We start from the raw sequence: 15,320 nt of genomic DNA on the forward strand, positions 1-15,320 counted from the left end.
TATGATTATTACCCTCCACACTGCCCTCCAATACTAAATTGGTGATCCCTTGATGCCTCAGAACATGTCCTACCAACCGATCCCTTCTTCTAGTCAAGTTGTGCCACAAACTTCTCTTCTCCCCAATCCTATTCAATAACTCCTCATTAGTTATGTGATCTACCCATCTAATCTTCAGCATTCTTCTGTAGCTTCTATTCTCTTCTTGTCCAAACTATTTATCGTCCATGTTTCACTTCCATACATGGCCACACTCCATACAAATACTTTCAGAAACGACTTCCTGACACTTAAATCTACACTTGATGTTAACAAATTTCTCTTCCTCTGAAACGCTTTCCTTTCCATTGCCAGTCTACATTTTATATCCTCTCTACTTCGACCATCATCAGTTATTTTGCTCCCCAAATAGCAAAACTCCTTTACTACTTTAAGAGTCTCATTTCCTAATCTAATTCCCTCAGTATCACCTCATTTAATTCGACTACATTCCATTATCCTCGTTTTGCTTTTGTTGATGTTCATCTTATATCCTCCTTTCAAGACACTATCCATTCCATTCAACTGCTCTTCCAAGTCCTTTGCTGTCTCTAACAGAATTACAATGTCATCGGCGAACCTCGAAGTTTTTATTTCTTCTCCCTGGATTTTAATACCTACTCCTAATTTTTCTTTTGGTTTCTTTACTGCCTGCTCAATATGCAAATTGAATAACATCGGAGATAGGCTACAACCCTGTCTCACTCCCTTCCCAACCACTGCTTCCCTTTCATGTCCGTTGACTCTTACAACTGCCATCTGGTTTCTGTACAAATTGTAAATAGCCTTTCGCTCCCTGTATTTTACCCCTGCCACCTTCAGAATTTGAAAGAGAGTATTCCAGTCAACATTGTCAAAAGCTTTCTCTAAGTCTACAACTGCTAGAAATGTAGATTTTCCTTTCCTTAATCTAGCTTCTAAGATAAGTCGTAGGTTCAGTATTGCCTCACGTGTTCCAATATTTCTATGGAATCCAAACTGATCTTCCCCGAGGTCAGTTTCTACTAGTTTTTCCATTCACCTGTAAAGAATTCGTGTTAGTATTTTGCAGCCGTGACTTATTAAACTAATAGTTCGGTACTTTTCGCATCTGTCAACACCTGCTTTCTTTGGGATTGGAATTATTATATCCTGGTTGAAGTCTGAGGGTATTTTGCCTGTCTCATATATCTTGCTCACCAGATGGTAGAGTTTTGTCAGGACTGGCTCTCCCAAGGCTGTCAGTAGTTCCAATGGAATGTTGTCTACTCCCGGGGCCTTGTTTCGACTTAGGTCTTTCAGTGCTCTGTCAAACTTTTCACGCAGTATCATATCTCCCATTTCATCTTCATCTACATCCTCTTCCATTTCCACAATATTGTCCTCAAGTACATCGCCCTTGTATACACCCTCTATGTACTCCTTCCACCTTTCTGCTTTCCCTTCTTTGCTTAGATCTGGGTTTCCATCTGAGCTCTTGATATTCATGCAAGTGGTTCTCTTTTCTCCATAGGTCTCTTTAATTTTCCTGTAGACAGTATCTATCTTACCCCTGGTGAGGGAAGCCTCTACATCCATAAATTTGTCCTCTAGCCATCCCTGCTTAGCCATGTTGCACTTCATGTCAATCTCATTTTTGAGAAATTTGTATTCCTTTTTGCCTGCTTCATTTACTGCATTTTTATATTTTCTCCTTTCATCAATTAACTTCAATATTTCTTCTGTTACCCAAGGATTTCTAGTAGCCCTCGTCTTTTTACCTACTTTATCCTCTGCTGCCTTCACTACTTCATCCCTTAAAACTACCCATCCTTCTTCTACTGTATTTCTTACCCCCATTCCTGTCAATTGTTCCCTTATGCCCTCCCTGAAACTCTGTACAACCTCTGCTTTAGTCAGTTTATCCAGGTCCCATCTCCTTAAATTCCCACCTTTTTGCAGTTTCTTCAGTTTTAATCTACAGTTCATAACCAATAGATTGTGGTCAGAGTCCACATCTGCTCCTGGAAATGTCTTACAATTTAAAACCTGGTTTCTAAATCTCTTTCTTACCATTATATAATCTATCTGAAACCTGTCAGTATCTCCAGGCTTCTTCCATGTATACAACCTTCTTTTATGATTCTTGAACCAAGTGTTAGCTATGATTAAGTTGTGCTCTGTGCAAAATTCTACCAGGTGGGTTCCTCTTTCATTTCTTCCCCCCAATCCATATTCATCTACTATGTTTCCTTCTCTCCCTTTTCCTATTACCGAATTCCAGTCACCCATGACTATTGAATTTTCATCTCCCTTCTCTATGTGAATAATTTCTTTTATTTCATCATACATTTCTTCAATTTCTTCGTCATCTGCAGAGCTAGTTGGCATATAAACTTGTACTACTGTAATAGGTGAGGGCTTCGTGTCTGTCTTGGCCACAAAAATGCGTTCACTGTGCTTTTTGTAGTAGCTTACCCGCACTCCTATTTTTTTATTCTTTATTAAACCTACTCCTGCATTACACCTATTTGATTTTGTATTTATAACCCTGTATTCGCCTGACCAAAAGTCTTGTTCCTCCTGCCACCGAACTTCACTAATTCCCACTATATCTAACTTTAACCTATCCATTTCCCTTTTTAAATTTTCTAACCTACCTGCCCGATGAAGGGATCTGACATTCCACACTCCGATCCGTAGAATGCCAGTTTTCTTTCTCCTGATAATGACTTCCTCTTGAGTAGTCCCCACCCGGAGATCTGAATGGGGGACTATTTTACCTCCGGAATATTTTACGCAAGAGGACGCCATCATAATTTAATCATACAGTAAAGCTGCATGCCCTCGGGAAAAATTACGGCTGTAGTTTCCCCTTGCTTTCAGCCGTTCGCAGTACCAGCACAGCAAGGCCGTTTTGGTTAGTGTTACAAGGCCAGATCAGTCAATTATCCAGACTGTTGCCCCTGCAACTACTGAAAAGGCTGCTGCCCCTCTTCAGGAACCACATGTTTGTCTGGCCTCTCAACAGATGCCCCTCCATTGTGGTTGCACCTATGGTACGGCTATCTGTATCGCTAAGGCACGCAAGCCTCCCCACCAACGGCAAGGTCCATGGTTCATATCTGTAATAATTTTGTACCTACTGGTTTTGAAACAAACAACAGCTGATTTCTTCACCAATGAAGCAGTCCCTGCAGCACTTAGTTCTTCAACACTTGAGCTTTTACTGTCTTGACTTAAGGATGGTAGTCACTGTGGATACTATTAACTGCCGAAGGGAAAATTAACTCTCCTCATCATTTTCACTGAGGTAGTTAAAAATTTGCTGCATGGCGCCATCAATCCCTGTTGTTTTTTTTTCCTTCCTGCTTTGGCTTTGTGCACCTTCTACAACCACATCAGGATCAGACCCAATACAACATATTATTAAGCATCCTAATTCATTGTTTTGTCTCTCAGCAAGGTACAGAACAGTATCTCACAGCCCAAGCTTACACACACACTAAATTCCGTCAATTGCTGGGAGTTGATTTTACTGAGCCAGAAATTCTGGCGTAATAACCAAGCCACACAAAAATAGTTGGTTCTGAAATCAAAATCTGCTTGAGCAGATAGAGTTTTTTTTTGACTGCAACCAGCCATAACCTTCTTAGCCTCCTCAGCAATTAATTTTTTGTTAATATACTACCCTTAACATGGTTCACGAACCTTAACCACAGTCTTGCCCTTCATAAGGGCAGCTATCCCATCCATCCTCTTTCTACTTGTTTCAAGAACATTCTTCAAGTCCACTTTGGTACTAAGTGGTGACACTTTTCTCCTATCATCCAGTACACCATTACATAGAACAAATGTCTCACTGGAACTCATAACTCATTATGAATGACTATAGTATACACTCAAACTGAATTTACCGATTGCAGATACATCCTAAGCAACCATCTGAGGGCGAATTTGTAAACAACTTCCAGTGCAGGAGAGCAACACAAAGGACCAGCCTTCCCCCTGTTAACAGGAGGGACGTCATTGGCATCTCACAAACATCTTACCCTCCACCATGGCGGGTGTCAGCTACCAACCACACCAATAACACTGTGATGCGACTGGAGGAAGGAATTTGGCAATGGATGTGGAACCAAGTATGATAAAGGTGCAGGGGGTAGGCCTTGAGATGGACCAGCTCCTCAGCTTTGAATTCATGCTAACTTCAACACGTGCTATACACCACATGTCAGTCTGACGAAAAATGTCACTCACACTAATTTATTTTCATAAACAGTCAATTTTGTGGAAAGGGTGTCTTTTCTCAGTCACAAGCAAAAAACCAAAGAAAGATCCCATTTCTTCCAATGCTTTTTCCATTTTTAACCCATTTCTGGGGCAAAATTTTGGTGGAACTTAGAAAATTCCAACTCAGTTCCCTCAAAAACATGTAGAAAGCTTATCAAGAAAACATCTACAAAACTTGCCTTGAGGAAACATTGTGAGGTACACAAAATGTGATGCAACAGCAGTTTGAAAGCCATATATTGAACATATTCTCTGGGAAGGCCTGAAGAGTGACAAGCACCTTTACTGTTCTGTTAAAAACATGAAAAGTATATAAGAAATGCATGTAGTTTGTATTGTTCTTTTATCTGTTGGTTTCTGGATCTCCTACAATTCTTGTAGAATAACATTTACATTCTATTTATCAACCCTTGTATAAGCAATCATAAATAGCTTGGCTTCATTAATTTTTTCATCAGTTTAGTTAACTGGCTCTTTTTTTTTTTCTTTGAAACTTGTGAATTTATGTGATTTCATTTTCCCAATCATCAACTGAAGTTGTACTAATGTCCTGTATCACCAAGCCTTCTGTAAGTATCCCATCTTAACACCATTTCATTGACTTGCATGTTAAATGTCACTACTTATTACTTAAAATAGTTTCTTACGAGGTGTCAGACATTTGAGGTGAGGTGGTCACCAGTAAGTCTTGCATCAGTTTTTAGCATTGCTAGCCACTTTACCATGGAGATTGCATTACTGAATGGTAAATCAAAAAATGTGTCTCTAGAAACGTATGTCACATTACTTCTCAAATACTGTTTAGAAAATGTGTAGTTGCTTTTGATGGTAAACTTTACAATGGAACTCTGCAGAAGTGCCTAGAGGCATGATGGAATGTTAATAAGCTACATAACTTACCAATGTAGTTCATGTAAAATAGTAATTATTGCAGCTGTTCAGATTTGGCAGATCTTAAAGATCTTTTAAGTGACCTGTCACTGATAAAGATAATAACATTACCACCTTTACCTGAATACAAGAAGTGACTGGGATTCAAGAGGCTAAAGAAAAAGGAGAATGTAAACATAAAATTTATGGAACAATTTATTGTTCTCTGTTTTGTATAAACATTTCAAACTCTAAATCCACATAAATGACAATGAATTTGAGCTTCAATTTTCTTATATTTACAGAATGTGACTGCTATCTTCCTGGTGTTATGGGTGGACTTGGAGTCTGTGACACTAAAACAGGTCAATGTTATTGCAAGACATCTGTGGGTTCCAGAAGGTGTGATGAATGCAAGGATGGAACATACAACTTGAAGGAAGAAAACTTGTTTGGTTGCAGCGGTGAGTAGAAAATATGTTTATGAAAATTCTGCTCTTTGTGTTTTGTTGGGATTTAGATGTTTGTTACACAATGTACATCTGATGGGTGATATGTAGAGTTCTTGCATACTGACCTTGTGCTATTCCTCCATTATTGTCCCTCATAAGGGTAGCAGGACATGGTGAGGCAGTCACAGACAATTTTGTTTTAGATAAAAATCTTTATAGGTTCAGATTTGTAAGTGGCTTGCCAAGCAGACTCTCTATAACAGAGACGTATAAACTGTGACCTGCGAGTCAGACCTGGTCATAGATGTCTATATACCAATTTACCCTCTCATAAGGTGAGGTTTTTCCCCCAAATGCATCTTTTGAAAGCTACAGGATTGTCTTACATTTGCAGATGAAATTATTGCTGCTGAGGTTAATATGTTTATGTTGTTTAATTGAGTATATATGGGCTGCCTTACTCTTACAGATGAAGCTTTGGCTATATAGGTCATGTGCAGGTTTATTTTGATGAATTTGGAAGGGCAGGGCTGGGTGAATATACACTCCTGGAAATTGAAACAAGAACACCGTGAATTCATTGTCCCAGGAAGGGGAAACTTTATTGACACATTCCTGGGGTCAGATACATCACATGATCACACTGACAGAACCACAGGCACATAGACACAGGCAACAGAGCATGCACAATGTCGGCACTAGTACAGTGTATATCCACCTTTCGCAGCAATGCAGGCTGCTATTCTCCCGTGGAGACGATCGTAGAAATGCTGGATGTAGTCCTGTGGAACGGCTTGCCATGCCATTTCCACCTGGCACCTCAGTTGGACCAGCATTCGTGCTGGACATGCAGACCGCGTGAGACGACGCTTCATCCAGTCCCAAACATGCTCAATGGGGGACAGATCCGGAGATCTTGCTGGCCAGGGTAGTTGACTTACACCTTCTAGAGCACGTTGGGTGGCACGGGATACATGCGGACGTGCATTGTCCTGTTGGAACAGCAAGTTCCCTTGCCGGTCTAGGAATGGTAGAACGATGGGTTCGATGACGGTTTGGGTGTACCGTGCACTATTCAGTGTCCCCTCGACGATCACCAGTGGTGTACGGCCAGTGTAGGAGATCGCTCCCCACACCATGATGCCGGGTGTTGGCCCTGTGTGCCTCGGTCGTATGCAGTCCTGATTGTGGCGCTCACCTGCACGGCGCCAAACACGCATACGACCATCATTGGCACCAAGGCAGAAGCGACTCTCATCACTGAAGACGACACGTCTCCATTCGTCCCTCCATTCACGCCTGTCGCGACACCACTGGAGGCGGGCTGCACGATGTTGGGGCATGAGCGGAAGACGGCCTAACAGTGTGCGGGACCGTAGCCCAGCTTCATGGAGACGGTTGCGAATGATCCTCGCCGATACCCCTGGAGCAACAGTGTCCCTAATTTGCTGGGAAGTGGCGGTGCGGTCCCCTACGGCACTGCGTAGGATCCTACGGTCTTGGCGTGCATCCGTGCGTCGCTGCGGTCCGGTCCCAGGTCGACGGGCACGTGCACCTTCCGCTGACCACTGGCGACAACATCGATGTACTGTGGAGACCTCACACCCCACGTGTTGAGCAATTCGGCGGTACGTCCACCCGGCCTCCCACATGCCCACTATACGCCCTCGCTCAAAGTCCGTCAACTGCACATACGGTTCACGTCCACGCTGTCGCGGCATGCTACCAGTGTTAATGACTGCGATGGAGCTCCGTATGCCACGGCAAACTGGCTAACACTGACGGCGGCGGTGCACAAATGCTGCGCAGCTAGCGCCATTCGACGGCCAACACCGCGGTTCCTGGTGTGTCCGCTGTGCCGTGCGTGTGATCATTGCTTGTACAGCCCTCTCGCAGTGTCCGGAGCAAGTATGGTGGGTCTGACACACCGGTGTCAATGTGTTCTTTTTTCCATTTCCAGGAGTGTACATACAAACAGGTTCCAGATTTCCCTATATGCTTGAAACGCTTGATACATTATTTTTGTTGCTTGAACAATAACATGACATTTGGCTTGCATGGTCTAGTGCAAGGGATACGCAAGAAACTGTGAACTAGACACAACAAAATCTGTTGCTCTGCTTAAAATTTGACAATTTGTGAAACAAGGAGGAAATAGCAATAAATTCTGTCATCTTACAAACTCTTGTTGTATTTGAACAGATTTGTGATAAAAGTTCTCCTACACGCATGGACACTGTGTACAAACACTAATTCTCCTTTTTAAGTAAAGACAACATTCAAAAGCAAAAATGTTGCCCTTGAAACAACCTTACTTAATTCTGAATCCAGATCAATATTTTATTTAAGTATGAGAGAAGATCAATATTTTATTTGAGTATGAGAGACTGTAATTTACTAAGTGGGTTGCAAATGAGAAATTCGGTCGCTGTTCACATATTAGAATACCGGATAAAAACATTACTGGCTTTTAATCAGATTTAGAACATGATGGTGACATTCAGGTGAAACAAGACTGAAAATTAATCCAGAATGAGATAAATCATATTAAACTGTAATTGTTGTCACGAGAATAAATTTCAGCGGCAAGACACGTTGTGGAGATAGTACCAACAGACATCAATAGATAACGGGATGAGTGAAGTTGGTGAATTGGACTGAGCCATGATTGTGATCTTTTGTTTATCTATTTGTTCCTGTTGTTACACATGACTTGCACACTAGAAGATATTGCAGTCCGTGTTTCATAGTTGCTCAAGCACAGTGCTGTGGAAGGGTTGGAGGGGGAACTGTGATACCAGCTTGGCTGAGAACTAGATGTGTGCAGGGAGGGGAGTAGCAAGTGGGCGACAACTTATGTCATGTTGCCAACCATTGAAGCCTATACTGTATCCTTTGACATTTTAGGAACATCTGCCACTTTTAAAGTAAAGTTTGGCTGAATTCATTTGTAGTCGGAATTGAATTGACTTTAAAACTGGACATATACTTAAAAATAGTATTCATTTCTGCAGGTAAAAGTCTAAATAAGGGCTGGTTGGCATACTTATGTATCTCATGCTGCAATGTTGTTGACACTCACAGGGACATGACGGGAACAAAAGGGGATGTGTTAGCTGCTGGTTCTGCACAGCCATTGAGAGAGTGGCAGGCAGATGATACGTTTGGAAGCAAGAGGCATTGTGATATTCTCATGTCAGTATAGAAGAGAAATCCATATACATTTGCATAAAAATAGCTGGTCCCACAGTAACCACAACCACATAAATCACATCATATTAGGAAGAAACTGCCAAAAATGTATGACAACAAAGATGTAAATTTCACAGTTGTTCTACTATGATGATGATGATTAAAAATAGTGATACCACAGATATCAGGGTCAGTAAGTGAAAAACGTGGAAAAGAAAATGGTCTGCAAATTAATGTAAGTTATTTCTTTTGGTTTGTTTTATTTCTCTTTGTATTATCAAAATGTAGACAAACAATTATTGGCATAAATTTAGAACAGGTGTAATGTTAACTTTTCAGGCAGATACATTATGTCAATAAAACAGTTTGTTATTTTGTTTACTCAGATTATGTTAAAAACAAATTTTTTTCAAGAAGCCTCTTGAAAAAATGGGGGTCGTCTTAAAACCGGGAATGGCTTATACTTGGGTAAATACGGTACTCTTGCCTCTCGGGACCATTCAGCCCTGAAAATGTGAAATGTGTCTGCTTCAGTAATTTCTTCATTCTGCCTGGCTTTAATAGCCCACCGACTAGCTTTTAGTGGTATCGAGATAGTGAGTAGTGTACTTCTTAACATTATGTTTTCACTGAATTAGCAATGGAATATTTTTTGCTGTAAGCGCTTAAATTACAACAAAGATGAATTAAGAAAGATACCAATAATGCATTTCATGTGTTTGGCATGGTGGAGATTGTCTTCCCAAAGTTTAACAAAGACAGTATTTCAACAGTTCAGCAATCTGGTGCTCACTTGTATGAAAGGTAACTGTTTTCTTGCTGTGAGCTATTATTGCAGCCTAATGGATGACAGCAATAAAATGGGTGTGTGTGTGTGTGTGTGTGTGTGTATCAGTCAGGCTTTGTACTTAATTTAACAATGAAAACAATCAATTGTTGACAGAATAATTTAACTGGATAGATAATGAATCTACTCACCAAGCAGCGGCAGAACACACACATAAAAGACGGTTGTAATTGACAACTTTCGGAGCCAGTGGCTCCTTCTTCAGGCAGAAGTGTTGAAGGGGAGGGAAGAGGGGGAGTGAAGGAAAAGGAGAGGAGAGGTTAGGTCTAGGAAAAGGGGTAGATTTAGGGGAAGTCACCCAGAACTACAGGTCAGGGTAGACTTACCGCATGGGATGAGAGTGAAAGGCTGATTATTGGGGACTGCATTGGACAAGATTTGAAAACCTGAGAACTTAATGGTGGAAAACAGGGTAATATTCAGACAGACATTATTCCTTAAATGTCATACATGAGTTATTGAGGTTAGAAAACTAACCACGTTGTACGTAAACAGTGGTGACTTTGGGGGAGTGTGTGTGTGTGTGTGTGTGTGTGTGTGTGTGTGTGTGTGTGTGTGAAAGATGTAGAAAAGTAAAACAGAATGAAACAAAGAATAGTTACTGTGAAGAAATGCTGAGATGGAAGAAATTAACATATATTAAGGCCAGGCAGGTGGTGAGAACAAAGGACATGTTGTAATGCTAGTTACCACCTGCAGAGTTTTGAGAAACCTGTGTCTGGGGGAAGAATCCAGATGGCACATGTGGGGGAAACAGGCATTGAGGTCATGATTGTCATGTTGCAGAGAATGCTTTGTGACAGGATATTGCAAGTTGCCAGTATACACCCTCTGCCTATGTCCATTCATCCCAACTGATAATTTGGTGGTAGTCATGGCGATGTAGAAGGCCAAACAGTGTTTACATAACAGATGGTATATAATGTGTGTTGTTTCACAGGTGGCTCTCCCTTCAATAGTATATGTTTTGCCAGTTACGGAGCTGCTATAGGTGGTGGTATGAGTGTGCACAGGGCAAGTCTTGCAGTGTGGGATGGTCACAGGAGTAGGAGCCATAGGGTAGGGAGATGACTGCAGAAGGAGCATAGAGTCTGACAAGAATATTGTGGAGATTGGGAGGACGATAGAAAACTATTCTAGGTGTGGTGAGCAAAATTTCAGACAGGGCATGATTTTAGGAAGTCATGGTCCTGTCAAAGTATATGATTAACATGTTCCAGACCATGATAATACTGAGTCACCAGTGTGTGTGCTGAAGTTGTTTTTTGGAGGGATCAGCAGTACCAGGATTGGATGTGATGGAACAAATATGTTTGCCTCAGATGCCAAGGCTGTATTGGAGGGAACGTTTGACATGGAAATGATGGCAACTGTCAAAATGTAAGTACTGTTGCTTGTTGTTAGGTGTGTAGCTGGCCTTCATTGGGGAAGAGAAAAACATCAAGGAAAGTGGCGTGGGATTCAGAATAGAACCATGTGAAATTTAATTAGGAGAAGCTATTCAGAGATTCCAGAAATTTTAGCAAGTCAGCCTCACCGTGAGTTCATATGGTAAAGATGTCATCAATGTATCTAAACCAAACCAGGGGCTGAAGACTTATTGATACCAGGAAAGTGCCCTCCAAGTGACTCTTGAAAAGATTGGCATAGGAAGGAGCCATCCTGGTTCCCATGGCTGTACCCCTGATCTTTAATTCTGTTGTTTATAAATTTTCTAAAACTATGTAAACCATGTACTGTCTTAGCCCATGATTAAGTAGCATTGGGTCTCTTGGTACCACTGATACTTGAATAAATAAATAAATCAAAAAATGTATGATTAATGTGATTGTTATTGTATGTCCAGACAACAGTTTTTTTTAAAGTGTTGGCCAGGTAAAAAAAGGTACGAGACAGAGTCAGAAAGTAATGGAGAATAATTTTTTCTCATCTGCTATTGCAGCTAGTATGCTGAAATTTCATGGAGATACAGTTTGAGCTACAGAGGGTATTTTGTTTTTATGTGCAGCTCTAGCAACAGAAGCCTGAACTCTGAAACAAACATGGTACACTTGTTACTGTCATCAACTTGTGAAGAGCAGTGAGTGTAGTTTGATATTTGTGGACCAAAGGGCAGAAACCAAATGAAATTCATAGGGACATGCATGGTATGTAAGGGGATGACTGTATGGACTGGGCAGTGTCTCCAGGTGGTGTGCAGTCTTCGAAGCAGGCCACATAAACCATAGTAATTCGCCATGCTCTAGACAGATGGTAACAGCTGCAACCTAACAGAATATCGAAGTCATTGAGTTAGCAATTTTGAATGACTGGTGTTTGCAACTGTGAATCTTACTGCAGCAGTTCAATATTTCTTGTGTGCTGTGTAAGATGTTGTTCACGACACATTGATATTTCGTAAAGTTAGTACTTGTTGGCTGTCTAAGAATCTGATGGACAACCACAAGGGCCAGTGAATGAGGACAGGCTTGGATTACTTAACACATTATGCCATGGAAGAGCATGACTTTCTGATAGGAATCATTACTGATGATGAGTCGTGTGTGTACCGCTACTTGCCCAAAACCAAGCAGGCCTCTATGGAATGGAAATATACTGGTTCCCCAGTATGAAAAAAATTCAAAGTGACTCAATCTGCTAGGAAAGTGTTTTTGACAGTGTTCTGTGATATGAGGTATGGATGGTGTGTTATTAGTGGATTTTTCTGAACATGGGACTGCTGTGAATGCTACTGTCTACATTAAAACTTTGTTTAAGTTGTTGTCCATTCTTGACAAACACCACAACATTAAAGCTGGCAGTGTCAGACTTCTTCATGACAATGCTCACCTCCATGTTGCTGCATCTGTTTGTGAGAAAATTGGTAAATTTGGGTGGAAGGTGATCCAGCATCTGCCACATAGTCTAGACCTTGCACTGTCAGATTTTAATCTGTTTGGACCGTAATTCCTGGCTGGCCAACATTTTGCGACAGATGCAGAAGTGAAATCATCAGTCTGCAGATAGCTCTACTCAGACTAAATAGTCTTCTATGAACAGGATGTACTGAAACTGTTAGCATGATGGGAGAAATGTCTTGAGAACATTTGTGACTGTGCAGAAAAATAGATAAAAGATGTAAGTTCATTTGTAAAATTTTTTTTTTTTTTTTTTTTTTTTTTTTTTTTTTTTTTTTTTTTTTTTTTTTTGTTAGCAATTAAACTTTTAGGCAGTAAAATGACTCATGTTGCTACATCAGGCAAATATAGTAGATGTTCCATCACTGGACTGTTGTGTTTTTGCCAAAACCCCTTTTCACAGACATTGTGTTGTGGAACTGCACATTTTCCTGACAAAGAATCTATGAGTGATTCTTACACAGATCTGGTCTCCTTCATCACACTCGTTCACGGAAGGTCTTTATAACAGTTACATAATAAGCATGATTGACAGTCTGACCTTCAGGCACCCAATCAGTGTAGATAACCCCTCGGATATTGAAGGAAACAATCATCATTGCTTTGAATTTTGATTTGCTCATGCACACTTTCTTCTTCCTAGGGGATTGAGAGCCCTTCCAATGCTTGATTTGTCACTTAGTCTCTGGATCATACTGGAATATCCAGTATTACTTTTGCTGAGGTAATCAGAGTCATTTTGAACGTTTTCAAGAATATCAGGACAGCAGTCCACTCGATGTTGCTTTTGCTCATTTGTGAGGATTCTTGGTCCCACTTTAGCAAAAACCTTTCTCATGCCCACATCATCATGTCAAACAAACATTTGCACACTTGAAGAAAACAAATGCTTTATTGTATACAACGCAATGCACACCATCACTTCACAGGGACTAATCACATACATGCTGCCAACCACTGAATACAAAAAGATAGGAGTCTGTTATTAAATAACATTGCACTCACATATTTAATAACTATCAAATTCCAAAAATATTGCACAAATACTGAAATTTATTGGGAAACAGTGGTGTTGGCAGTACATCAGCAAGCTGTTCTTGAGAGTCTACTTCTGAAATAGTGATTTCACCAACACTGACTAATTCACAAACAAAGAAATGCTCTATATGAATATGTTTCATGCTTCAATGAAACTCAGGTTTCTGGGCAAGCTGGATAGTAGCTTTGTTGCACTCTGCAAATTTGGTGTTGATTTCAACTGGCCCAGTTATGTCAAAAGGTTCCTGATCTGTACAGCTCCTTGAGCAGCTTCGGTGGCAGCCACTCTCAGACACAGTTTTTGATATGGAAACACATGATTGACTAATTCAGTAGATAGGTGCCCCCAGAATACAGACAAAAAACAACTAATGTTGAGCATCCTGAGGCACGATCATCGCCATGATCAGCATCACTATAGCACTCTAAAAACTCCTTTTTAGTTCAGTTTTTGTAAAAATGTTTAATTTGTTACGGCTCTCAGGTACACATCATGCTTTTTGACTTTTCAGGATTCTTGATATGACACTGACAGGATATGCAATATCAGGATGTGTCCCACACATCAGTATCATTAGTGCTCAAAGAGCTTGCCTATATGAAAATTGAGAGTTGTGAGGACTTTCTTCTGTATGGTTGTTATTTATAACAGGAGTAGTCACAGCCTTACAGTTCCTCAGGTTGAAGTGATCTGATGTCTTCTCAGTGTAATGAATTTAAGTTACATGTACAGATCCATCTTTTTGTTTGTTACATTCCAGACCTAAGAAAAATGATGCAGACTTTGAATTAATGTTGAGTTCGTCTCTTAAATCACTGACAAGTTCTTGAAGTTCCTGTTCAGTTTGAGCTGCAGTCCAGTCAATAAAGCACAAAAATATTTTCTTGCAGCCTTTCTACCTCCTGAAAAGACAATGAACAGCTCACTCCTCTGGAAACCCACTTTAATTTGATGATTTCTGAAATTCTGATTCTCTTAACGATGAACCTGCTTCAGTCTTTATATATTTTTCATCAAGCAAGATAATCTTCCAGACCACAATCACATCCTTCAGACTGTTGCATGTATAAGATTGTTTTCAAATCATCCCAAGAAAAGCAGCTGAAACATCAGTTTCTACAAGTATCATGCTCCCACTTGCGGCAACACTGAGTGTACTCGAATGGTAGACATTCTTGTTACAGGACTAAATGTTCACTCCACTGTGAATATCTCTTAATCACCAACCTTGTCTTGAATTTGACTAGTGATCAGCATTTGTTTTTACCTTGCATACACATCTGTTGGGAATGGCTCTCTTCCCATGTGGTAGTTCAACTAGGTCATATGTTTTATTTTCCTGAAGAGATGTTATTGCACAGTTCATGGCTTTCTTCCAGATATCCTTCTGAGCAGACTTCATGGCTTCACTGCATGTTTCTGGTTCCTGCAAAAATGCTGAGAGATGTCTCACATATTTACTAAATTTTTGTGGAGCTCTGAGAGTTCTTCAGTTGTATCTTCCTCCTGAGGGTTTCATCTACATTCAAGAAATGGTCATTCTCATGACTCTCACTGTCAAAAACAGACAGGTCCTCAGACTGAGATGTTAGATCCTAATGATTAAAAACATTCATTGGAAAAATTGAACCTTTCTTGCTCTTCAGTGGCTTCTGCTCAAAGATGATGTTTTGTGATCTAATGAGTTTGCACTCCTCTTCATAATAAACTCTGTAACCTTCATCGTGATCATA

At 40.5% G+C, this 15,320-nt stretch overlaps 1 protein-coding gene across 1 annotated transcript in view; it reads left to right on the plus strand.

Moving 5' to 3' along the window:
• LOC124614059 (laminin subunit alpha) overlaps positions 1-15,320 on the plus strand; it is a 402,758-nt gene that overhangs the window by 154,138 nt on the left and 233,300 nt on the right. Inside the window, exon 13 of the mRNA XM_047142894.1 lies at positions 5,466-5,624. Within this exon, the coding sequence (XP_046998850.1) occupies positions 5,466-5,624 (159 nt within the window). The remainder of the gene's footprint in view (positions 1-5,465; positions 5,625-15,320) is intronic.

This window comes from Schistocerca americana, chromosome 4 (genome assembly GCF_021461395.2).
Source record: "Schistocerca americana isolate TAMUIC-IGC-003095 chromosome 4, iqSchAmer2.1, whole genome shotgun sequence".
Lineage (NCBI taxonomy): Eukaryota > Metazoa > Arthropoda > Insecta > Orthoptera > Acrididae > Schistocerca > Schistocerca americana.